Below are 26,790 nucleotides of genomic sequence, written 5' to 3' on the forward strand. Positions count from 1 at the left end.
TCAAGCTCTGTATGCCTTACTTGCTTACTAGGGAGTATATCAGACCGGAGCAGAATAAAACTAGAAGCAGCATCCTTGCAGAAAATTCAATAGTTTGAGCTCAGTTCATAAATCTGACTGAACGGTTTGGTGCACTGAGTATTGACAGTTTTTTCAGTTATTGATAGTTTCGAGCTAAGATGCTGTGCATGAAGCATGATTCTTGTTGCATATACTTTTGGCTAAGCAATTAATAAGAACAGTTAAATTAGTTTCCACAGTCATTAAGATCACATATCCCCTCTAAATGCATGCAAAACATATTTGGGAAGATTTTTTTTCTAACTCGCGAGTCCCCAGTGGTCAAAGCCTCTCAGAACGTGAAGTGAAAAAGCCAAAATCCCTTCCACATGTCAGGTGGGTTCCTTTGCGGTTCGGTTCGAGCAACCACCTCCCCAGGACAGCGCGGGCTGCAGCACATTCACAACATCGTGCTGCCACCTGGTGGGAGCGCTGCCCCGACTCCCCAGCGCCCATCCCCGACTCCCCAGCGCCCATAAGCTCACTGCAGTGATTTATGACCCCCAACTTACCACTCCTGTTTTCACAATTCTGGTCCCCTCGAAAATTCGAGTAGTGTTAGCTGAGAAACAAAGAACAAGAGCATTTCAGTGGACTGGGAAGGGAGTCAGGAACTGACAGCCATATCACTATACAATTCTTGCTAAACAGTTGCTGAATTGCTACTATTAAGCCTGTCAACGCGGAAAGGAAATTGAGGCCTATGGATGAATCGGTAACCAAGAGCTTGGCAGGAAAACGTCAGAGAAGACCTGTTGCATGCAATGAAGTCCAAAATATATATGCTTTCTCAGTCTGGAGTTAAGGCAATTTTGATATTATTCACCTAACTCTGTACTTGTGCCTAAAGAGAGATGTGTTATTCTTTAAGCACTCAGGCCTGGCCTTTTTTTTCTGCCTTATATATTAGCCTTATATATTGCTATTTACCTAAAGTAAAACTATAATCACATTCTGAACAATGTTTTGAAAGCTTGAACACAGCTGAAGATTTGAAATCAAATTTCTTTTAGGGGAGACTTGGAAGGAAACACAACATCCGCTCTCACTGTAATGTGTGTATCACTTCCAACACTTTGAACTAGAGTGCCCGGAGTATCTGGCAAAACTGCCAGTAACTATTTACTCCTTTAACTGTAATGTAATAGGTATCATGGTCAAACCTCAAAGAATCTTTCAATTCTACCATCTGCCAAAAAAGGTCATAAGCAGTAACACACAAGTTTCTGACTTCTGCCTGGCACCTGAAGTAAGCTTCATAACACTATGCTGAGACAAGATACTAAGAAATGGTGAGATTTTGATTGGACAGGACGTTCCCTGTCTGATTCCTGCTCTCCCTGCGATGTTGTTAACACCACAGCACACACTGCAGACACCCGGGCAGAACTAAGCTGTGTCCATGTTGTGCGTACAGTAAAACATCTCTACGTGTGATTCTCAACATGAGACTGATCTACTTCTCCCTTTACATAAAGTAAGTACATCTGCATGTTCTGCTATAGCTGATGTGTAAGAGTCTGCAATGGATTTGTTCTAGAAAACTAACACCAAGAAAAGTTTTGCACTAGGCAAATTCCCATCACTGGAAATAAGGCACTGACAGTCACTGGTCACAATATAAAATAAGCATTATCTGCATGCATTCAAACATCATCTGAAATCATTCCACACCATACAGCATTCTGTAAAGAAAATGTTAAACACGCAAAGAGTCACTTCATGTAAGAATATGTATGTACGTTTGGGTTTTTTTACCTTGAAAGAGCATAGTCTGGCTAAAGTCACTACGCATTTCATTTCGGCAAACTGCTTGAACTCTGAACAGATAAAGGATGTCAGGTGAGACATGGCTAATGATGGCCTTCTGTTTAAAAAAAATAGATATTATTCAGTTTTTTACCCCCACAGTACTGTCCATCAGTTTGAAATATATAAAGCATTGTGCTAACATTGTCTTACATGGCACAAACGTCCTCACTGATATCTGAATGGAAATTTTCACCGGTTCCCCAGGGAAGGGCAAGACCAAGGTCAAAGGACGTCCCTGAGATACAAATGATTCACTCAAACCTTGCAGAATTCACTGTTTCTCAAGGAAGAGAAAGGAGGTGAACATGCCCCATGACAGTCTTCCGCTCAGAGGGTCTCTGCTCTCAGAAACACCTACACTCCAAATTATTTGACCTTAAGGGAATTCAAATGAGATTTTTGTTGGCAGAGATGCAAGTCCCAAACCTGTTTTAAGCCCAGAGAAGGACAACATGTTCAAACTGACTATTCTGACACCAACAGGTTGTGGCAGCAACTTGATGCTGGCGGCCTGCAGTAGCTCAGCACACTGGCTGGGATGTTGCTATCCACTCTTACACACTAGATGCTGCCTTGCTGCCTTCCAGCTACTCCTCTGTGTTGCCTTAAACTGCAATCACATCAGTTCAGTTTTCAGGCACAAAGCACCAGTGGCTGTGGAGGTCACTTGAAATACCAGTGATCTCTTCAGCAAAACACTGTCTAGCTTTGTTTCAAGATGGGACATCCCAGCTGTCTCTGCCAGAGCACTAAAGGCAAATTGCACTTTCCTCCGAAAAAGAGTTTCTTTCTTCTCTTGCCCCTAAAATAGACTAAGCTGTCGTTGCTTTCTTAACCTCCAAGCTCTGCTGCACAGCACAGGGTCTCACAGCAATTTGTTTCCAAGCTATCACTCCATCACATCCCTTGCACTTTTAATTATTTCTTTTACATCAAACAGGATGCCATCTCCATGCCCACCTCATTTTTGCTGATTAAGGCTCTCCTCCCTATACCTGATTAAAATGAAATCTCCCTTAAGAGTGCAAAGTTATGACAAGAGAGAGGTTACAATACATCATAACCTTGGATGCCTTTCAATACATTCCTGTCTGGTTTTGTGAGGCACATCATTCCCTAATGTGACCCAGATAACAATGTCTAGTGGGGAAATTGAAAATATTAATGGAAAATGAAGTAAAAGAATCTTCATCTAAGGGAATAAGAGAAGTATTATTGTATAACTGATTGAATGGGCCCAGAGGACTGTGTATTTGAAAAAAAAAAATACGGTAACAGTCATTAGGAATAACACTCTATGCTCCTGCATTTTTCATGTGCATATACAATTACTGATTTCATTATTCTAGAGGCTTTCTTTGATTAACAATAAACGGAGGCCTTTCAAACCTGAATATGTCACTTTGATTTTATATGCAGAGAACGTTAAAGACTGGTACAATACTTGCTTCCATTTAGACAAGAATGACAAGCAGATCAAATCCTAAATGGAGGAGATAGATCAGTGTTTGCATCTGTGCTGGAGCTGTCTTGCTCTTCCCACTTTTTCTCTTACAAGAGGAGTGAGGCAGCGCATGCACAGAGCAACTCTGCAATAATCCTCCTGCCCTGACTGCTGCTGGCAGCACTCACAGATCAGAAACCGATCCAAAGACTGCACAGGGCTATGCACAGGGAAGAGCCTGAACCCAGCAGCAGATTCTGGGGGACCGGGGATTTTAATGCGAAAAGCTGTGAGCTGAACAGAAGCTAAAAGGTACTCAGAGTCTGACTATTTCCTGAGACAGCTGCTTCTTGGCAACAGCACATGAAAACGTGTCTGCAGATTTAGTCCTTTATGCACTCACATAAGCTATAAATTCAGACACCAGTGTTTTGGGTAAGTCTGTTAGGCAATGTTCAACTAATGCCTAACAATCTAATAGCAATACATGGCAAGTCAAATCCTAGTCTGTCAGTAATGTAACAGCTGCTTCCCTCCTCTGCTTCCTTCTGCTGAGAAGACAGTGTAAGGACAGTTTGATACGTGTGCCTGGGGCTGATGCTGTGGTTTTACCAGGTCCTTGTCACTGTCCTTGGTGAAAGTCTTCTCCTTTTCATCTTCATTTTTAGTCCAACTGTAGGAGATCATGTAGTTCATGATTGGAGGGTGGTAGATGGTTTCTGGTTGGTTCCAGGTTACAAGCAACGCTGTCCTGTTCACAGGCTGCACTTTCATGTTGACTGGGGGAGTGCTGCAAGCTGAAAAAGGAAAAGAAAAATATGAAACTCTTGTAAATAACTGAGAGAAAACAAACAGGGAGAACTGTGCCTCACTCTAAGACCCAAGCTTTTTCTTTAATGCCCTTGCCTGCAGTAATAGCTTACACTGCAATCCACTGAGACCAATGGGATTTAATACCACCTGCAGCTGCTTTCTGCTCTCCAGAGTGAAGGGAGAGAGAGAATCCATTCTCTCAAGCTGACTGCTCAGTGCTTTGCCTTAATTTTAGTGCAAGCATTTGCACGTATATTTCAACCTGGTCAATAAAAAGTTTTCTATTTCCACATTCATAATTACAGTAGAGCCCCATCTTTCCTGGCCCCCAGCCTCCCACCATATGAAGGGAGAAAACTACCAGGTGTGCTCTGCTGGCTCTGGCAGTAGTTGTATCCTCTAACAATGTGACACTGTTATGTCAGTAATCATTCTCCTCCTAACCCAGTACATCTTTTGTACACAAGAAGTTAGTTCTTGCTCTTTTTTCCTACATGTTTTCCTTCATAGTCTCTGAACTGTTTGTCATTAAAATATCATCAGCACAGGAAAGAGCAGCACCTGATGGCCTTCAGCCATCTCCTTCTGCTAGCAGGCAGGGGAATCACAGAATCACAGATCACAGAATCACAGAATCACCCGGGTTGGAAGGGACCTCAAGGATCATGTAGTTCCAACCCCCCTGCCTAGCAGGGCCACCAAACACACACATTCAGATCAGGTTGCCCAGGACCCCGTCCAACCTGGCCTTAAACACATCCAAGGACGGGGCATCCACAACCTCCCTGGGCAGCCCGTTCCAGGGCCTAACCACTCTCCTTGTATAGAACTTCCCCCTAACATCCAACCTAAATCTTCCCTCCTTCAACTTCGATCCATTTCCCCTAGTCCTGCTGTTGTCAGCCCTTTTGAAGAGTTTACTCCCCTCGTGGGTGTAGGTTCCCTTCAGGTATTGATAGGCTGCAATGAGGTCACCCCGCAGCCTTCTCTTCTCCAGGCTGAACAAGCCCAACTCCCTCAGCCTGTCCTCATAGGGGAGGTGCTCCAGCCCCCTGATCATCTTAGTCGCCCTCCTCTGGACCCTTTCCAAAATCTCAATGTCTTTCTCTAGCCAGCCTCCAAAAGCTGTGGCTTCCTCACCATACCCAGAGTGCAGAGGCAGAAGTCATTTCTGGCCCCAACCGTGGTTGGTGCATGGTTGGACACAGAGCACAGCCCACTTGCAGCTGCTGCAGAACATACCTTTCAAGCAACTGAAATATGAAGGTCGAGGTACTAATGAAAAACACTAGATGGCACTCATATGCTATCTATAAAGTTTATCATTCACTTTCCAACTATGGAGTTCAGATATTTTCCAAGCTTTAAAATATTGTGTTTAAAATACACAGTTCAGGACAGATTCTCATGTTCACTTTCCAAACTCTGAAGCAAGAAAAATCACTTGAAATGATGCCTAAATACATGCGCTGTGGCAAAGGAGATGGTACATTTTGGCAGGGAAAGTCAAAGTGTCACCAGCCCATCACATTGACACTGTTTCAGTTATTTTTCCTAATATGACTTCCATTTAAACCCAGCCCATTCAGCTTGTATGCATGCTGCAGGTAGGTGACTGCGTATATATCTGGACGTTAGTTCACTTCTATGGAGTCTTGGCTGTACTGAAAAGTCTGCTCCTAGGCCTGGAGTTCCAGGTCGGTCTTATAGCTCTGCTGTAGCATTGCTGAAATAAGTTACAGTTCCTAAATAAAAAAGACAGAACACTGTACACACCAATATTACCAATGCAACAGGAAAATACCCAAGAGCTTCATTTTGCTGGCAATGCAGCTGAGTGCTGAAGGGGGTGCTGGACCCAACTCTGAGGGCACAGCTGAGAGCAGACACCACTGCTGAGATTTACAGAGCTTCGTGGTTCTTGGTATGCCTCTCCATGCTCACCTCCTTCTGCTGAGATTGTCAGATCAATTCTCCTTTACATCACTGTTTACTGATAACGGCACTAATAAATCATAACTGCCCCCTCTGAAGCCCTTTGTCATCACAGAATCACTCCTCAAAATGCCATGCTGGCTTTCGCCATTCCTCCTAAATAAATCCAATTGGAGGTGGTACCCAGGGTGAAGGAATACCCAGACCTGAAAGTCCATCTAGTCCTCCTTCTCCATGAGGAGATCCAGAGATTTATACAGTTAAAGTGATCATGCATCAAATTCTTGCAGAAATAATTCAACCAGATAACCTTCATGAGAGACAGATTACCTTAATTGCAATGCCCCTCTCAACCATCCCATGCTTTTGTAGATGACGACCCTAAGCCACCCAACGGAGAGGGGACTGCCATGTCCTCTGCTCCACACCACTCTTTGCAGCCAGCATCCACATAACTCAGAACAGCTCATGACTACCAGAGGAGGGGAACAAATGTCCCAAGGGTAAATGGAGACATACAGGCTCAACATTAAGACATCCTCTGCGACCGTGCATCGTGATCCAAGGATATGGGCACTTGAAGCAGCTCAATGACTGCAAGACTTCACCGAGACACTGCATGACTGGGGTGAGTTGCCTTCATGGCCAGCCAAAAGGAGATGGAATTTACTCTGCTGCTATTTCACAGTAAATGATGTTACAAACTTTTTATGACTTAGTATGACTTTGCTTTGCAATTCCTCAGAGGCACTCAGAAGAACCTGATGTAATTAAGTAATAACCAGCATTTTTTGTTCGCTCACTTTTTCTTTCTTTTTACAGCTTATGAATGGGCAAAAAAAAAAAAAAATCCTTTTTATAAAATGAAACATATGGTTTTATTAATTTAACCAAACCTGCTCAGGATACAATGGAATAAAAAACATTTGATCCAATAATTCAATTTGATGATTTAATTAAAGAGATGTGTAATAACGTAGCAAATGTCTGAAAAGCAAGAAAAAATGTAATGATTTGACCATTTATAAAACAACTGGCATTTTCCACAGAGGTAATTTTCCTTTCAATATTCTGTGTGCATTGGATTTTCAGCAGAAGATTAAAAAAATCGCAGCTCTTCTCTTTCTTTTCTATTTTTTTATTTTTTTTTTTTTTTACACTAAAGAGCTTCTAATGATTCCACAAAATGAGTGCCTGAGGACAAACAGAAGCAGAAAGAGGTTGGGTCAGGAAAGAGATGTCTGAGTGCTCCTCAGGACTGAATCAGAATACACCAAAGAGTAACACGTGTGGGTTGGTCAATGTTTTCTTTTAACCAGGCAACATAAGCAAAGAATCCAATGTACTCATGATGTGCTTCAGAAAAAAAAAACAAAACATAGCCCAAGAACCAACATCACTTCACACTGAAATGGCAGATTTCAGCTATTTTTAAGAAAGCATTACTAATGTTCTGTTACACTCAGATCCTAAGGGATAATAAAAATACTGAGGGAGATTTCAGGGTGTCTCTCTGTGGTATAACAGTACGGCACTGGTACGAGCTGCTCAGGAGGTGGTGGAGTCATCATCCCTGGGTATGTTCAAGAACTGTGGAGATGTGGCACTGAGGGACATGGCTGGTGGGCATGGTGGGGATGGGTGATGGTTGGACCGAATGATCTTAGTGGTCTTTTCCAATCTTAATGATTCTGTAAACAAAGAGTAGAGATACTTGAACTAGCACTGTGTAGGTCTAGGGTGATACCAAAGCCATGACGGAGGGCCAGCAGACTGCTGGAGACCCAGGAGGCAGAACAGCCTCTCTGGGGCCATAGGAACATCTCTGGGAGGCTCAGCAGGATGGGACGTTTGCTGCAGCAGGGGGACATCATGCAGCAATGCCCCAAGTACTGCATGTCCTCTACAAATAAAACCCAAAAGCTCACTCAAGCTTAGAGAAAACCTGTTTACCACTTGCAGACAAATGCAGCATGCTAATACAGTCCTAAGCACTGGCCAGGCCAGTCATACAGCACAGAATTATTTTCTTCGTGTTAAAAACATTCCAGTGGGCTGGAACAAACAAAATTAATTTAACAACTCCACATTCATTTCTTCCATAATTTGATTTGTGTGTTGTATTTGGCTACGTAACCTCCACGAGGCTTTCCTAACTGGAGCCTGATAAAGCTTAATCCAAAAGCTCCTGGCAGCTACATTTCACAGAGCTGAAAGACAAAAAGAAGGCTTATCATTTTGCAAAAATTAACCACTGATATTTAGATACACCCATGACTGCAGAAAGGGCATGTCAGCGAGATTATGACAGCTTTCCTTTTTTGTCTGTTTGTTTTCAAAAGCAGCCTATATTTCTCTTTCACAGAGAGAAATGCAAAAGCAGCCAAGCTTTCTGGGTTTCATTATGCTTTTTGCATATGCTACCTGTGGTTATAAGAACTACTTAGGGAAAGCACAAGAGAGCACAGGAGCTATATATGGGGTTATTTCTTGTACATCTTCTCCCTGTAACACAGGTATCTTGCATGATGAATCCAGAGGTACTGAGCTCAGAGGGATTTATAAAATCCTCTAAAAATATTCTAAGTTAGCTTTTCTGTGCATAAAAATGTCACTACTTTAAACGCAGTTATTTCTAGCTGTGCTATGCCCTCTTTTGGAAAATCCCACTCTCTCCCTCCTGCTACACGTCTCAGCAACACAAACTTGCCATTCCTCTTCCTTGCTATCGCGGGATGTGCATTGAATGATAGAATTCTGACATTTTTCGGAGCAGAAAAGCAGTGTCCCAGTGAAGTCCTGAATCCCTCGTTGTGAGATGGGCACGGACCTTGTGAAGCAATTCATACACATACATCTGCATATGGGGATGTGCTCATCGCATGCTACTGCCTGAGGACTGCTCAGAGGCAGGTAAAAGACAGCGATAAGGGTCTTGTCAAAGTCAACAGAGGGCAGAGGCAGGGCAAACAAGTGGATAGCCAAGCTGATGAGGCAGCTTGGCTGCCTCATCAACCTTAGCACTGGGAAAGAGTGCTTTCCCCTCAACCTTAGCACTGGGAAAGAGGTGGAAGAGCCAGGTCTGCAGGACAGATGGAGTCCTTGCTGCCACTGCTGCAGTGACACCTAACCCAGCCATGAGTTTCCCAGCTGATGTCAGAGGAGCCTGCAAACAGTGTAATCGATGCCTGCGCTATTGGCAAACACTGTGCCGAGCTTGGCAGCCTGCAGAAACCTGATTGTAGACAAGACAAAAGCAATGCCACCACCAGCAAAGGAAGAAAAATGGTTTCAACAATATATAGATGCAAACATATATTCCTTCTCATTATCAGGCCCTCAAAACTATAAACACATTCACACTTGTTTTAATGCCATGCCAACATAATCATGGTACCAGTGGTGATACAGTGCCAGCTCCAGCTGCCTTGTGTTGGTGCTACTCGATGGAAATGCCTGAGAAGGGAATCTGACCCATGACAAACAACAGCATTCTTTTGGCTGTCTGATTTAATCTTGGAGTTCAGCAAGGGCTGCGCTCCCAGAGGATAACAAATCGACTACGAGGATCATATGCAGAGACAACACATGCTCTAATACATAGAAAAGTGCTATGAGGCATACTTACAACATTCTCGCCCTACTCCTTTTACTAAATGCGTGCAATTCTTTTCTTTGCTTTAGCGTATGCTGTTAACTTCCTGCAGTACTTATAAATGACATTATTAATATATAAGGATAATTGCTTTAAAGAGAAACATGCATTTTTCCTTTACCTTTGCCTGCACTTCACCAGCAGGCATTTGCAGGCTCTGGAGCATGCTGTACACGCAAATATTTGTGTTGATCTACTTCAATCCACAGGCAGAATGTAGCTAGGAGACAGACTATTTATCTTCCCTGCTCTTACCTTTCACTATGCTTCAAACAAGGCTGTTTCTTAAGGTGTAAGGGACACTGACAGATCCTGCACTTGTTTTTTGAACCCCATGAAGTAACCTCCTGAGCTAAATGTGGGGCATTGCTGGCCCAGCGGCACTGGGCAGGCTGGCTTTGCCCCTCTTCTACCTGCCCATTTCCTGCAGTGAATGTACAACCAGCATTTGGAGCACGTTTGACTCATTACTGTACGGCTCCTTCTAGCATTTGAGTTTCCATGGCATCACAGCAACAGCTCCTATTTTTCTGAAAGGCATGGATTATATGTTTTACTAGGTTGTGTTTGAGCCCAAATATTTCATATAGTTCACAAACATCGTTCTACAGCTGTGGTCTGAACCCTTGCATCCTTAGCAGGCACTGAGCAGCTTTGCTCCATGAGATGCCATGCTGGGCTAAGCTGATGTCTGCCAGAGATCGGCTCTGCAAGCTCTGAGTTTATATTACACACACGTACACGCACACAAAGGATGCCCTGTGTTTAAAATGTACATCTACATCCTTATATAGTGTGTTTGACGTAACATGTGGAATCACTTTCAGTGGCATGTTCTGAATCCACATGGGGAACAAGAGGGATTTCTTGCAAGGAGGATGCATATCTGCTGCATTGGCCAAACTGCCCTTTCCAATGTCCTGGTGAGGGCTGCTTGGACCAGGAGGCATAGGAGGAATGAGCCAGTGAGGCCAGGAGAGCATTCTGGTACCTGCCTCAAGGATGCCCAAAATCAGTGTGGGAAAGTGGCTTCCCTTTTGTAGCTTTTGCAGGCTTTTTCCAGTGAGAAAGATGCTCCACAGGCATCCACAGGCACACTACAAGCCAATATAAAATGAAGGCTGAAATTAAAATCAGTCCTTGTATGGGCTATACAGCTGGACCAGTGGGTATGCAGTGCAGAAATGAATTCCCCACAAGTTTAAGTGGAACAAATCATCCAGTTCCCTTACAAGTACTTGGCTATTCTAAGTACAGTGGCAGCTATGAACCCAAACCTTTCACTCTATTCCTCTTGCTCTTTTGGTTATGCTTTTATAGGTAACATATAAACAAGCGCAAACAGTTACTTACTGCTTATTAATAAAGCTACTGGCATGCTGTCCACTACACTCAGGCATAGATCCATGCAGTGCTCACATGGCAACCTCACAAAGGTTACAGTGGGTGAAAGCAGAAGCCTACAGAACAGTCACTCAAAGGCAAGCATGAGATCAAGTATATGCACCACATCTTTCTGCACCTGATTTCCTTTCAAAATGGACTATTTTTTCTCCTGCAATGCTTTGTCTTCTACCTGACTAATACAGACTATTTAGGATACAGCAGCCTGTCCTCTCCCACTTCTGCACTGTGCGCTCCAAGACAGCACTGTACATGAGAATCCAGCACTGCAGATCAAGACATGGATGAGAAAAGCAAATCTGAGGTGGAACAGATGAGACATGCAGAAGGAGCAGACTGATTTCTGCCCAAAGAGACTACAGCAGGTACCCAAGGTGCATGTCAAAAGAGACTATCACAACAGGAAGGGAGTATACTTGCTCACAGCACTGAGGTGTAGCGGCAGCTGAGCAAGCCTATAGTGCAGGAGGATGCAGTGCAAGCAATTAGCAGTGTGGTGTTACCACCCTGAAGTGCAACCTTTTGCACCCAGTCAGCCTGCTGTGCTAGCTGAAATCCTAATAATGATGTATAGATTCATCTGCACCAGCACACAGCAGTAGGGCACTGACCTGATTAAAGTACACAGTTCATAAAAGAGGAATGGAATGGGAAAGAGCAATCTTCATAACAATATGAAATCAAAAAGGAGGAAAAATCCAGTCATCCAAGGAAAGGGGGAAGAAGTTAAGCTATGAGGAAATCAACCTGTAAGACTGATTCTTCTAAAGTGCAAGAACAATCAAATGGTAAACATACCATAAATTAACTAAAAATGTTCTTGCTCATTTGCACCTCCCCTAAGATATTTAAAGAAAATGAAGAGTATCATTTTGCTTTAGCAACTCCATCTCAAGATGTCAACAATGGATGTTATTTTGAATTTACATTTACAATGCTGTTATTTCAGAGAGGAGATTACAGTTATGCTATACAATATTTTGTGGCCACTTAGGTTTGAATAAAGTATATACATTCTGTAGGAGTAGAACTTGTCTGCTAATCCCCTTTCTGTCCTCCTAGAGAGAACCTGAGGGTATGAAGAGACCATGAAGTTGTTTTGAGGAAGTTCTCATAAAACATGTGCATTTAGAAAGCAAAAACAAATTACTGGGAGTAATAACAAAGGCTCTAAATGAGGCAAATAACTTGTTCTCAATGAGAAATACTGCCATCAAAGCTCTAAACTATCTGTCTCAGAATGACGATGTCACTGCACTGCGCTTAATCTCCAGCAGAACTGAAGATAATGCGGCAGTGGAGACGCACTCTATCTAGCAATAGGACAAGAAGTAATAAACTTTAGTTGCATGAGAGTTCAGGTTAGATATTAGAAACAATTTCTTCTCCAAAAGAGTGATGATGATGCACTGGCACAAGCTGCCCACGGAGGTGATGGAGTCACCTCACACTTGAACACTGCAGGTGTTCAAGAACCATGGAGATGTGGCACTTAGGGATGTGGTCAGTGGGTATGGTGAGGGTGGGTTCATGGTTGGGCTTGGTTGTCTTAGAGATCTTTTTTAGCCGTAATGGTCCTATGATTCTATGATGCACCCCAACACAGTGATGCCATGCCAAAAACACAATACCTTCACAGGACGCCTTGGTTTCTTTTCCTATGTCAGAAGCTGTGAAGTAGTGCATAGAACTGAACTGTTTTGCTCAAGCAGTGCTGTATCTTTCACTGCAGATTGATAGCAGGAGCAATGCCTCCAGTGCAAAGCATGGGGGAGGGAAAATCCAAGTACCTTCTGGGTGGTTTTAGTGGCATTAGGTTACAATGACTTCCAAATGGTATCACTACAGCTTACAAAGAGCACTAAGGAAAATGACCACCTGCACATTACTAGAGAAATGTCCCAGCTGTTAGAATTCCAAGCTAAGTTTTACTAGAGTGAATTTATGACTGCTTATTATTTAACTTAGCCTAGGATCATAATTAAAGATGGTACTCTAAGGCGAATTCCCACTGATGGGAAACAGCATCATTTGAGACTCCAGCAAAGAGTAATCAGACACCTTTGGAGAAGTAATCAGGCATCTGTGAAAGAAAACTCTGATGTCAAGAGCCCCTCACATGGGATGCTTGTTTAAGTGTTGGGAGGCTTGCAGCACGTTTAATGAGACAGAAAGGTTAAAGGTTTTTTTCTTACAGATTTAAAAAACATAAAGAGAAGAACCAACATTTGATGGTCCTAATTAGCAGCAAAATAAAATGGGCAAATATTGTTGCACATGGGGTACACCCTGAAACAAGGAAATGAAACACCTTTTTCTCCTGAGCTTCCCTACCTCCATCTAACTGAAGCAGGTAAGGTTTTGTAAATATCTAATATCTCTCTCCTTCATGGGACAACATAAGAGAGTACAAAAGAATATGCAGGATCAGGTCCTTGAACAGGACAGACTTTTATGTAAGAACTCTGCCCACCAAGGGCGATGTACACCATGAATCTGACAAATAATTAGCAGTAACTGTCTGAAGGCTGCCTATGAAAAGCCATGAACACAATTCATGAAAGATACAATTCTGAGCCACAGAGGATGGAACTGATAAGAAAGGAGAAAATTTTAACAGAGATATTTATTTGCAAAACTTCAAGCACTGCCACTGGCTGTTATTCACAGTATCTGGTGAATATTTTACAAATACACTCATGGTTTAGTATGTCTGTACAGAGAACCTCAAAATTTGCAAGACTTTATATTAAACGACAGTGTAACACTGGTGAGTCCTCTGGTATGATGGTTTATTATCTATCCACCAGCTGTTATTATTATATAGCTGTACTGTGTATTTCTTGAATGGTGTATTTCAGAAATATTACATTTAAAGGCAGTCTGTATGGTTTCTTAAAACAGCTCTAGGGTCAACTTCAGAATTAAGTTCAGTTCATAGGCTCTGATTTAGCAGAGATCTTATGTGCAGGCTTTTAGCTCAGGCATATGAGAACTGCTTTAAATTGCCTTTTGCGAACAGGAGGAAGGAATGAGATAATAGAACCAAAGAAAGCTCTTCCTACTAAAAACTAACACAAAAGGAAAGCTGGAGTTTCCACCGTCAACCGAAAAATTAGTCCTCTACACTGTTCCAAGTTAACTACAATATTTTTGCCATCTTATATTCTGGTTGTTGTAAATAGTGCCATCTCCCTTTAATGCCTCTTTAAAATTAAATAATAAGAGGAAAAGGAGAGTAACTACAAGAGAAAAGATGCAACATTCACATTTAGCTAATAGACTGGACCCAAACTCATTGGAGCCTGTTCTGTGACCTGAGATGGCTTTGATAGCGAGGAAAAAACATTCCCATTTGCTGCCAAAGTGTTCAGGATCCCACATTTATCAATGGACAACTGCAAAGCCTCACTGCTCTGCACTGATCTGAAGCTCACTATTCACCAGGGAATTCTGAAAATTATTCTGAACATTATGCAAATTGTTCTGGGCACATTTTCCTCCAAACTAAGAAAAGCTTACATAACAAACACTATATTGCTTTCTAGATTAGCTCTACTGCCCACAGACTTAATCGTGTGTGACAGAAGAAACAAATTGCAAAAATGCACACCGACAAACAAATCCACACTTCCCCTCCAGAGCTGAAGACCATCACAAACCATACTACCTTGCAGGAAGTAAAAGACACATTTTCATGACCTTGTCCTCTTCTACAACATACAAACTTAAGCCCAGGAGAGTATACAGGAGGTAACGCGACAGCCATTGGTCACATTGCTGAACGCAATGTGGAAAACATTGAGACACAACTGTGAGGTGTGCAGAAGATTCTGCATAAAATAAATTTGTTATGCTAACCCCACGCTCTTATATTTGTATGCTAGACTGTCTGGCTGAGCAGCACTCTGTATTCAGCTTCTCAGTACTTTTGCATGAATGACATTGTATAAAGAGGTACTGTATTTACTAGCTGAATAAACAATAGGTTTTGCTTTCACTCAAGTATTATGACTTCAACTCATTTTATTTATATGTCAGTAGTTCAGAATGTGCAGTGGTCCACGCACATCATCACTGTTCACCTTTGTCAGAGAAGGGGCCAGAAACATCCACGTTGTTATATCTCTAGAACAGCTATAACTCATCCCTGTAACCTTTGGAGAATACGCAACAATTCATTTTGTGTTAGTAACACTGTAGAATCTATTTATTTTTAAATTCATGAAAAAAAATACACCTATTTTCAGTGTCCCTTGGTGTGCACACAGCCCAAAAAGTGACAAGTTGACAGAGCCAGTACAAAAAGACTGGCTGCCCAGTCATTAGCTTCCTATAGCAAAAGCTCAAGGGAAAAAGAAATCACTGACTTTAGCATCATCCCTGCCATTAGATGGCACACTGAATGCTGTCAGATCAGAGGAAGGGGGATAGTAACTCCCTACCTGAGTCTCTAAGAAGCATGATGTAAGCTCAAGTAGAAAGATTACAGGACCTGGAATTGCTGGGAGAGGACCCAAGGAGCACTTTCTCAGGACACCAGTCCCCAGGCATGTAAGATGTTAAGCACCCAGGCACCGAACTATCCAAGGATGGACCCATCTTTATGCAGCTCCCTTGATCCAATGAGCTGGCTTGCATCATGTTAACTAAGCCAGATGCTGAATCTGAGTTGTAAGAGTCCATAAGGAGCAAAATCAGTGAGAATCATTCCAGTTACTTCAAGTGCCCCTTCAAAATCAATCCTTCCAAGTTCAAGGTGACCCCATTAACTACAGACCTAAGCATTCATAACGCCCATAATCATGGGTTTCAGTCATTTACCAGGTGGGGTAAAAACCACCTAAAACATTTTTATAATCTTAAAAACCTTGCAGTGAGGAAACGAATATTTGGGCATACAGCCAAAACAATAAAATCTTGAATATGATACCATGCATATCAGCAGTACCTTGGCTGCACTCAAAATAATAACTAGATAGTTTTGTCGCTTTTAACATAACGTAACCTATTAACTTTCATCACTGTTCTGGGTAAGTAATATTACACAGGATATAACTGAAGAAATAAATATTGACACATGTTGCTGTTAAAACACTGATTGAAAACTGCAGACCAGAGCATCAGAGCGTAGCAGGGTCTCTTCAATTCCAAGATCTCCTTCTCACTTCTGATGTAAATTCTCCATCCCAAGGCTGCCTTTAATGTAAATGGGGTTTGTGTACGTGTATATTATATATATAAAAATAAGCACGCTCACGGAATAATGAGCCCTGAGAAATACACTCTTTCAGCACTCTTGTGGGAAGGTGAGGCTGCTGAACGCAGCTGTTTTCATGATTCACATCTGAAAACTACGCTCTATGGGCCTGGCCAGGTGAAAACGACAGGTACGCAAGGGCAGCTTGTAAATCTGCTTAGCTATTTCCTTCTGGCAATCTGCCCCCTGTCCTTTAACTTTAGTTGGGACTGGTTAAGCACCGTGCACTTCTGAAGACTGAAGACTGGGAACTACATGTCATTTCTCCTACCTATAAATAACAGCAGTCAATAAAATAAAGGCAAATAAAGGCAGTAAATGATGTTTATTTCTAATCTTATTTTATCCCGCACACATTTCTCTCAGAATTTTTTGTGTTCCTCTAGCCAAGGCTGTCTGTGCCAACGCAACAACTGCAGCCTCCCTCCTGCCCCCTCCAGCCTGCTCATTAGCCAGTGTCTGACAGAAGCAAGCACCAGCTGCTCTACAAAAAGGCACATGAAACACTTCAGCAAGATATTATGAAATCATCTGTCTATAAGGAAGAGATTTTTTTCTTCCCCTAGTCACCATTACCTAAAGGTTGATATAAACTTTTGATTAAAAGGACAGTGTTTCTTCAGAACTTTTTTCTTGTAAGAAGTGAAAATCATAACCACATCTGGATACCCCATTTTCGACTCAAACAGCCAAAGAGTCAGTGCTAATGGGGCTAACCTTGTACCTGTGAGTCTTTTCCTTAGCATTTCCTGTTGTCAGGCGTCTGTAAGGCCCCACAGTTGGCAGAACAGGGACACTGGCTGTTTGGGGCTTGCATATTTGGGGCTTCATTTACATGGTATCTCACGGCAATGAGCTTCACAGGTAACTGCAGGCAGGCTTAGGGTTAGTTCATTTGCTGACATACACCAGCAGAAAACACTGCATATGCTACATTATTTCTTTGGCAGCTCACATCTATCTTCAACACAATTTAATGACAAAGTTGAAAAAAAAAATCTCTCATTAGTCGAATGCGAAATTTATAAGTGTAATCTACCTTTGGAAGCTTCTGTGCCCAGTGGATTTTCCAAGATGTCTATCATATCTTGGCTCCATGCATCCTTCACAGCAGACTTAGACACCTTCCTGTTGTTCAGGCTTTGCTGTGGTCGGAAGTTATTCCTCAGGTACTCCACAGACTTGACGTGGTCTTGTTGCTCAGTGGTGAATATGGAATAGAAAGCTTCCAGCTGACCATCATGGCAGGGGAGAGAAAGGACATTAATTAGAAAACAATGTGCTGAAATCTGGATGGCTGATAAGAGAATAAAATGGCAGGAAGTGTCGATGCCAAGACTGATAAACCCTGCGGGAAGTCAGGCTGCCCACTGAAATTACTGCCAACCTCCTTATCTCAGCACAGGACTTATCCTGCCCAACAGAAGAGGAGACCTTTGAGCAACTCATGGCTGTCTGTCATGGGCAAGGACACATTTCCCCTTAGACCTGTTGTCTGGAAGGAGTGTGAGTGTGTGACAGCCCTGCCAAGCCCTTCTCACTGTTGGCATTGCTTTGTTTTGTATTATCATGCCAAAAACGTTTCCACCCCAAGAGCTCTTTCCAGGAGATGGTGATGTTACCTTATCCCTTATGGGATGAACACCCAAATCCTGAGCTGAGTGACAAGTGGAACAACCTCAGGACTCTCAGCTTTGAGCACCCTGACCTCCCTACCAGTCACTGCTCCCTCTGATACCTGCAACAGGGTGAGAAATTATAACATAACACAAAATGGGCACAGTTAGCATGTATTCCTCTGGGAGTAAGTTTTCTCAGCTGTACTCAGATTTGAGCTATTTTTAATAAAATGTATTAACCTGGAAGGAAGAACTGTAATTGGGAAACTTTTCTGTTACTTAGGATCTCAGCATTTCTTTAGAACAAAATTTCTAGCAAATTAAGATGAAAATATTTTCAGCTAATGCTGTTCTCACAGCTATCAAGGTCAGTATAGCATTTACTAATAGCTTGTTATCATTCAGGTCAAGAACCAGAATTAGTTATGTCTGCTGAAAAGGCTGAGCAAGACAGAGCAGAGAAAGATTCACTGCTGATATTGTTTACATCAACATCAATTACATATATTGATAGTACAGATTTGGAGAGTACAGAATCTGGCCCAAGACTTTAAAAAGGACTTGGATTACGCTCATGGTTTAAAGACAGGTGAGCACAACATCCTTTTCATTAAGTGCTTTTGTTCTTAAAGTATAGAATAAAGCCTAAGAGTCTTGAAACTTCTAACTGGGAAAAATTATCATTGTAGCCTCAGCTGACGGTGCTGATAAAAAATAATAAAAGGAAAGAACAGCTAAGGATACTCCACTGAATCAAGAGGCACTCGCTGTCAATATTTAATTTCCCTTCAAACCAGTAAACAGAAACTTCTTTCTGCTACTCCTGTCCAGCTGGCCAGTTCTGCTGGGCTGGATGATCCTTGTTACTGGGCTGAAATATGTAAAACTTATCACATGGGCAAACTTATCCCACAGGCAAGTGGAGTCAATTTTCACACTTTTCATTTCAAAAGTCAGTCTCCCTGGAGTGAGGATGTGTGCTGGGCTGGCTAATGGAGAAATATATGGGAATGTTATCACAGTGAGCAGCAGGAGGGAGAAGGGACGGACCTCAGTGCGCAGATCCTGAGTTGGCTGCTCTGCACCAACACACAATACAAGGGAAATGAGCCTCATAATGGGCAGGCACTTCCAAGGTAACAGCACATCCTTGTACATTATCAGCAGCAGCTTCCCCGAGGACAACTGCTCTTATTGAACAAGCAGGGAGCCAACGCACAGGGAGAGTGGGCAGCCAGCAGGAAGGCGACAGCTGGCGGCTGGCTCCATCTCAGGCAGGGGACCCAGGTATTGCTTTGAGCCTCCAGTGCATGCACTGATGGTGAGATTTGGATTGTACTTCTGCATCTGAGGTGAATGTCACATTCCCAAGCTCTCTGCTGTAATTTTCTCTGATCCTTAAGGGAAAGATGTCAAAAAAATCTTGAAAACTCCTTGCTAATTACTAGCATGAAGTACTAAAAAGCATTGATAGATGGGTTAAAAAGTGAGGTAAAAGGATTATCTTACACTTTTGTCTTGAGAAGGAAACCTGATGATCTTGCTAAGCCCTGTGCTCCTCTATGACCTTCTAAGGAGGCACTGACCATAATCCAGTAGACATTTACTTGTGTTTTCCACTCCATGCTCGAGAACCAGTTCTGATGAAGGGAACTAATAGGTCTTTAAGTTACTCTGCAGAAGTTCATGAACTGGATAGCAACTGCTCCTTGTCAAGTCAAGGCTTACGCTTCCATGACATTAATTGAATTTTTAAACTTTCAACGAGAACTTTTAAAATATTTTCTTCTGCCACGCTACCTTGGGGAGGTATAATTGCATTTTAACAACTGCCAGTTCAAATATGATTTTTAACCTTCCCCTTTTTATGTGTTGAAGTATATATAAGTCATTTCAACTTCATTTTTACTATAAAAATATTATCTGCCGCAAATGAGACATTAATTGATCTATAGCTGCCAGGGGAAAAAAAAGAGAAAAGATGTACAGTCAAGGAGCTACACTCATGCTCTTCAAGGAGTACAAGAGCTCCTGTTCAGAAGAAGAAATCAAAAGCCGCTATAAGAGTGCTGTAGATACAGAGAAACCTGATCTAAAATTCCAAGTCATGTAATTACAAACCATTAAAGCCTGATGTGCACAGTGTTCTAAGGGCTGGATATAAAAGTGGTAATTAAAAATACTAAAACTGTTATAAGCACAATGAGATACTCTGAGGTATGCATTATGAGAGATAATGCTGTGCTTTGGGTCACTGAATGCACTTAGCTTTACAATGCATCTGCAGGGTGACACGGCTTGTCCTGTTTTGTTGTCTAATTATCGGGAGAGATGATGATGATGGAGCACAGAGAATAAAATAGAGAAGCCTCTACAAATGGACCACTTCAGAACCGTCCTTTTTACAGCAAGGTATTTTGCACAAAAGCAAGGATTTAATTGGAACAGCAACAAAGCTTAAACAATATCACTTTCCTCCTCTGGGATTACAGACTGTTTCATGGGGTTTGTGATAAAGAAGGTTAAACTGTGGCAATGGATTATACTGCACTGTTTCTGTTAGAGTAACAAATAATAATCATGGCAATGGCAGGGTCTTAAAATACACCCATCCCCACAGCTGCCAAGTGGGAGAATGCTATTATTTATTCCACATGTGTTGTAGTATCAGTGAAAGCCTGTCTCCATACAGAACACCCAGCCCTTCAACCACACACACATGCAAAAAGCAGTGCAAGGCCAAATTGTAAAGGCTTGAGTTGGCACCGTTACCATTGTACTTCATAGGAAAGAAACGATGCCAGGATAAAGCACCTTCATACCATCGTAGGGCTTGCCAGCATTTAGCAGTCTATTTGCATTTGTTAAAACTGAAAAAGAAGAAAAAAGTGCACCACCCAGCCCACTTGCAGACAGGGGTGTAAAAAACAGGGTATAAAACTGAGTGTGGGTCAGGCCTCGCAGCCGCCCAATAATAAACAGTAAAGTTACTGATGCAGTGAAAAGCTACATGGGAATGCAAGTATCCTGCAGGCAAGGACAGAATTCAAAATGATCCTGACAATCAGAGAAACAGCCTGAACAAGACAAAGAGTCTGATTCAACTGGGCCCACGTGCAGAAAGTCCCACGCTTTGCCTGCATGACCACACGATGCTCACTCAGCAGCACTGCTAGAGAGAGCTCTGGAGAAGGCATTTGCAAAAGGGTTCCTGTCAGCCATCAAAAGTGGCATGCTGCTGTGAAAAAGGCAAAGCAATGCCGGCACAGGCAGCTCAACACACGAATCTGCACGTCTCATGGTACCCAGCTGAAGCACTGAGACTTGTTTTGAACGTGGCACTTTTAAAAAGTGTGGAAAGGTCCACAGGAGAAGCAGTAGGATCTAGGAAACATGAAGACAAGCCTGGAGCAGGGGCACAGCAACCACCTTCCACCCTTCTGAAATCTCTGAGACCCAACACCTTTCGGTCATGACCACTTGCTGAGCCACTTGCTTAGGTATAATTCACAGAATTAGGGTATTGAAAAGCTTTGTTTTCAGTGGCTTAAGCAAGATGAATGAAAGACTAACTTCAGCAGAATGGCTTTCTAAGGACAACAATCTTAAAACATCAAAAATACACTTAACTGGTAAACACTGGACTATATTTATCCATTACTTTATCGGAAGCATTCTTCTCCAGACCAATTCCAGACATGGGGTCTGTCTGCATTAAAAGCTGCTATGTGCTAATTTTAAGGATTTGTGTACCAGTTCTCTAAGCACATAATGGCAGCTTTACTGTGTTGGAAAAACAGTTAAGCATGGAGAATTAATGGAAACACGTCTTTTCTAATGTAATTAGTTCAAATTACTAAATCTGAGCAGAACTGAAATAATTCACTTTACTTTGAAAAGAAAGTTTCAATTAAAAAGAATAAAAAGGAGCAGCATGTAAATATTTACACCATAGCTTAATTTAATCTTAACAAAAACAACACCAAATAAATCACTGAGAGGAAACCAGGTTTCACTTTATGCTGTCTCCTTAAGACTGATGGCTCATGCTCAGAAACAATATTACTAAAAAAATAATTCACCAACACTCCTCGTTATGTCAGCAGAAATTTTTGTGTTCACAGCATTAAAACATGGGGTTTGGAAAGAGGGTAAATCAAGAACCTGCTTTCAGCTGGTGGGGGGGGGGTTGGACCCCGTGATCTTCAGAGGTCCCTTCCAACCCTTATGATTCTAAGAGATGTCGCCGATGAATTAAACATACCTGATGGTAAGAAATGGGAACGGGCTTCCGGAAAACGATCCACTCCACGATCTCACTGCAGGGAGGAGTGGTCAGGGAACCTGTATAGCGGTAGTAACTCCCCAGCGATGTTGGCAGCAGGTCCCTGAGCACAAAGGGATCCAGGAAGGTCTCTTTCTCTGTAGGGGAGTTCGACAAGCAAAATTACACTTTTTATTTTATTTTATTTAAAACATGTCTTTAAAACAGACATCACATTGATAGGCAGCCTAGGAAAGTGTAAGGGCAACAACACATTTTATCATATATATGTAATGAAAGATAGAAGCAGCCTATCAGGAGCACCCTGTAAGAGTTGATATGTTGATTATTAAAAGAGCAGCCAGAATGCCAGTCAATCCTATACACGCCTATTCAGAATGCATGCAGGTGTGAAAAGCCCTTGCTATCTCTATGCTTTCTGCAAGCACTGAAATAACACTGTATTCAGCGGTTTCAACACTCTGTGAATTTCTCTTCAGCTTGATGGTGGTGCAGGTATGCCACAGCTCTACTGGCACAAAGCTGGGCCCCAGGGCTCCCACTCTTTGCAGTCAAGGCTGGATGCAGTCAGCATAGCACCGTAAGAACATTTCAGAGGTAAAAATGCTCTCCCCTCTAATCCAAGAAACAACTTGTGGAGTCCTGCAGGCTGAAGGATGAGCTCCTTCCAGTAACAGTAGCAAACTGGTGGTATTTAACAACGTGAAGGTAAATAAATAAATGAAAGGAGGGAACAGCTGCAGGCAAGACAATTTCCTTGCCATCCCTTTGCATTTATCCTCCGCGCTTTATGCTGACTCACTCCCTCTCAATCTGTGCAAAGGTGTTCACTGCCTCAGGGCACACTGACACGTGAGGCTCTCCCATACATCTCTATTCCTCACTTTCTATATTCTTACAAACAAAAGCCAGTTCACGTTGCAGCAACTTTCCACCTTGTTGGACCCGCTGGGCAGCTGATCTGATCAAGTGCCTGATTCACTGGGTAGCAATCCTGCCCACAGGGCAGCAAGGTTGGAACTGGATGGTCTCTGAGATCCCTTCCAACCCAAGCCATTCTATGATTCTATGATCATATTCTCCTGCACATTATCAACTAGTTTGCGAAGTTCCAAAATGAGTAACTCTATGAAAGTCAAAGCATACCGCTTTGTAACAGAGCACTGCAATATCTTCATTAACCATTTCTTTCCTTCTAATTCGAGCAGATACCAACAACTTCTGCAGCCTCAGAAAGGAAGCAAGTGAAGAATAAAACATTTTTTCACAGCACACCTTCAGAGAAGTGTGTGCTCAGGTAATAAATAGTAAAATATACATGATTGGCCAAAGTTCAAAGAGAACTAATCAAGAAATCATAATCACAGCAAAAGGTCGCATTTAATTTGATTTCCAATTAAAAACGCATTGGTTTATTTTTATACAGGAAAAACTGGTCTGAAAAATTGCAAACTCAGTCAGAGGATTTGATTTTCAAACTTCAGCACAGATGCAGCTTCACAGCAAAATGAAGTGTTTTGTATTTCAGAAGCTCTCTCTGTGGAAGCTGAGCACAGAGTGGGTGCTATGAATCCAAAAGTATTTGAACATGCAAACATCCTTTTTGTGCTAACAGCCAGTGACTATAAATGAAATAGATGGGAGAGGTACAGGCACATTTTGAAAAGAGAAAAGAGAAGATTGAAAACCCTTGCATTCTTGTTTATTGGAAGATTTATGAAATAACGCTGTGGTTATAATTAACAACTTAGCTATTTTTAACTTGGATAACCTCTTATTTAGAGCGATGGAAATACCCGAGGTGCTGGACAAACACTCTCTGTAAAAGCAAGAATGCAGAGTATCCCTTTATCAAAGGGTGACAGGAGAACGAGGCTCATTTTACACTCTCAAAGATTTTTGTGCCATATGCTGACAATATTATATTTTAATAATTAATTGTTCATCAAAGGAAAAGATGAAGAACAGGGATGCTAAATTCAAAGTTATTCAAATTGCAAAAATGAATAATGCATGACTTTTATATTAAATACACACTGTATTAAGTAGTCTACATTTCATCCAACTCTGTCTTTCATTTTTAAACATTTTGAACTACAATATGAATAATCAACCAAGGGAAGCTTATTTAGACAGAGAAATATCTTATTTGAATGCAAACTGGAAGTATCCGACTATGATTAAATTTTAGTTATCAATTAGGTAGATTTTTTTTCCTAAGCATTTGGAAACTCACAGTCAGCTACGAGGAAGGGTATTTCTTGAGGAAAACGTAGCTTTGCTGAAGCACAGCTTTAAGTAGGACAGGGTGTGCTCTCATTTTTCATGGCTACGAGCAATGCTGTAGGTTATTGTTAATGAATTCCAATGATTAAAATAAAAAAACACCTATAATTGGATTACCGTGACTTTTAAAATAGATGATAATCAATTGTTTATGGTTTAATAACCCAGCACATTTGAAAACAGATCATTAATTACTATCTCCTCCACCTAGATGCATGGTGCAGCTTTAGAACCCGGAGTCACAAGCATCTTCATGCCAAGCTTACAAAACAAGTGACTTAGAGACTCAGGACTCTTTCTTCCATACAATATGAAAACAGGAAATGCCATGAAGTTGTGTTCCTGAGAGCCTGAAACAGTTTTGAAATGAGATTTGAAAATCAAGTCACTTAACATTCCAGCCTCACATTGCTGATGATTGTTGGTAAATCTGTAAAAAGAATCACCTGCGAGCCACACCACAGTATTCACTAACATGGTTATTCACACATACTTACATATGTGTATATGTGCATATATAGCATTCCTACTAGCTGTGAAGTTGGAAAAAATATCCACTTTTGTCAGTGCCTTACATGAGCAGCTCCTGTTTCCTTTTCTCTGCTGGGACAGGCAGAGATTTTGCCCAGACAGCTGGGAGCAGACTGGGCAGGGTGAGAAGTTCATAGAGGGAAGAAGCCAGACGAGGCTGGGAACCACACAACCTTCTATGTGAGGAGAATTAAACAAAACACAACACTACAACAATAAAAACAATCTGGCGTTTGCTGACAGGTACAAAGAAAAGAACTGGCAGACAAAAGCAATAAAACACATCAGTGATAACATCTGTGTTCACCTGCAAATAACCTGCAAACTGTGCGATGAATCCTGCAAAACCCACTTGTGAGCCAACGAAGAACCCCACACTTGCATGGTCTCCACTGCTCCCTGCCCTGCTCCATCCAGAGCACAGAAAAACAAGTAGGAAATGGGAGCCCTGGGGTCTGACTGTAACCACAGAGCCTCAAACTGCAGAGCCACCACCACGTTGGGCAGCCTGGGAAGGAGCAGCACCAGGAGCACTATGGAGCTGCCCCTCTGATCCGTACATCCAATTTCATTGGCAGTTAACAAGGGATGAGTCGACAATGGCAGCACCAAGGCTTGTAAAGAAGTGTTCACTCTAATACTTCCCAAGGAAAAATTAACCAAGTGCCACATACGCATTGTTGACAATGAAGACAATGTGCTATTTAAACTACTGAGCATTCCACAGCATAAAGGGACAATATGGTGCTTTAACTCTCACATTCACAAAGTGCTATTAACAGTTAGCTTGTGCCTTCTGATACAATGTTCCTGTCCTTTTTTTGGTCTTCCTCCTTTAAAAACAATGCATATTCTGCTTCCACATTTGTCTGCAAACCAACAGGAAAGCTTACGTCTGAGTTTTTATTTGACACTAATACAGTAGGAAACATATATTTACGTGACACATACAAACTTTCTTCAGCCAATTTAGCTGTGGAAACAGAAGACAAAAATACAGGACTAAACAACCCCAGATAATGTCTGGATGGCCATGTACCTGTGTCAACATCAGGTGCAGTCTTTCAACACTATTTTTGTTTACTAGACAAGAAACACTCTTCATTTTCTTCAATTCTGTATCATCAGTCAGTAGTGCTCAGTATATTCTTTGAGCTAGTAAATCTCCCTACCTTTTTTGCATGGGACCAAGGGCCATTTTTTGTACAACCAACCCAAAGCCACAGCAACTGCAGGCACGCTTTAAGGAGCTGACCTATTTACACTCCAGATTTGTTAAAGCATGTGAACAAATACTGAGCTGTGCACAATAGTTTTCATAGCAGAGGAAAAATCAGATGTTGAAACCAATACTGGTGGTAGATACCTACCAGCTACTGCAGTTTTCAGAAGCTGATGCCAACAAATACTATATTACAAGAGCTATCAGTTGAATGTTTTGACTTCAAGGACTGACTTGCTAAAAATAAATTCTCTGAAATGCTGGAAGAAGATCGCCCTGAATTTTAACTGAATCACTGTGCAATAGAAATGTTCTTGAGATATTCAGGTAAACAGCATCACAACTATCTGTGATCAAACCTCCTTTCAAATCCAACAGGAACTTGGATTGGAGATCAGAAGAAAATAGCTACATGCCAAGTCCATTTATATCTCATGGAATGCTTTGGACTTTCATCGTGCTTT

The 26,790-nt window shown here is 41.9% G+C and overlaps 1 protein-coding gene across 1 annotated transcript in view; it reads right to left on the bottom strand.

Annotated features, from left to right (window-relative positions):
- PTPRG (protein tyrosine phosphatase receptor type G) overlaps positions 1–26,790 on the bottom strand; it is a 378,176-nt gene that overhangs the window by 74,157 nt on the left and 277,229 nt on the right. The window contains exons 7-11 of the mRNA XM_042823259.1: positions 22,267–22,424; positions 17,423–17,615; positions 3,929–4,113; positions 1,819–1,927; positions 573–622 (exon numbers count right to left, since the gene is read on the bottom strand). Coding sequence (XP_042679193.1) covers positions 573–622; positions 1,819–1,927; positions 3,929–4,113; positions 17,423–17,615; positions 22,267–22,424 — 695 coding nt within the window. The remainder of the gene's footprint in view (positions 1–572; positions 623–1,818; positions 1,928–3,928; positions 4,114–17,422; positions 17,616–22,266; positions 22,425–26,790) is intronic.

Source organism: Centrocercus urophasianus, unplaced genomic scaffold, assembly GCF_019232065.1.
Source record: "Centrocercus urophasianus isolate 14NV4802_14NV808 unplaced genomic scaffold, USGS_Curo_1.0 seq_22, whole genome shotgun sequence".
NCBI lineage: Eukaryota > Metazoa > Chordata > Aves > Galliformes > Phasianidae > Centrocercus > Centrocercus urophasianus.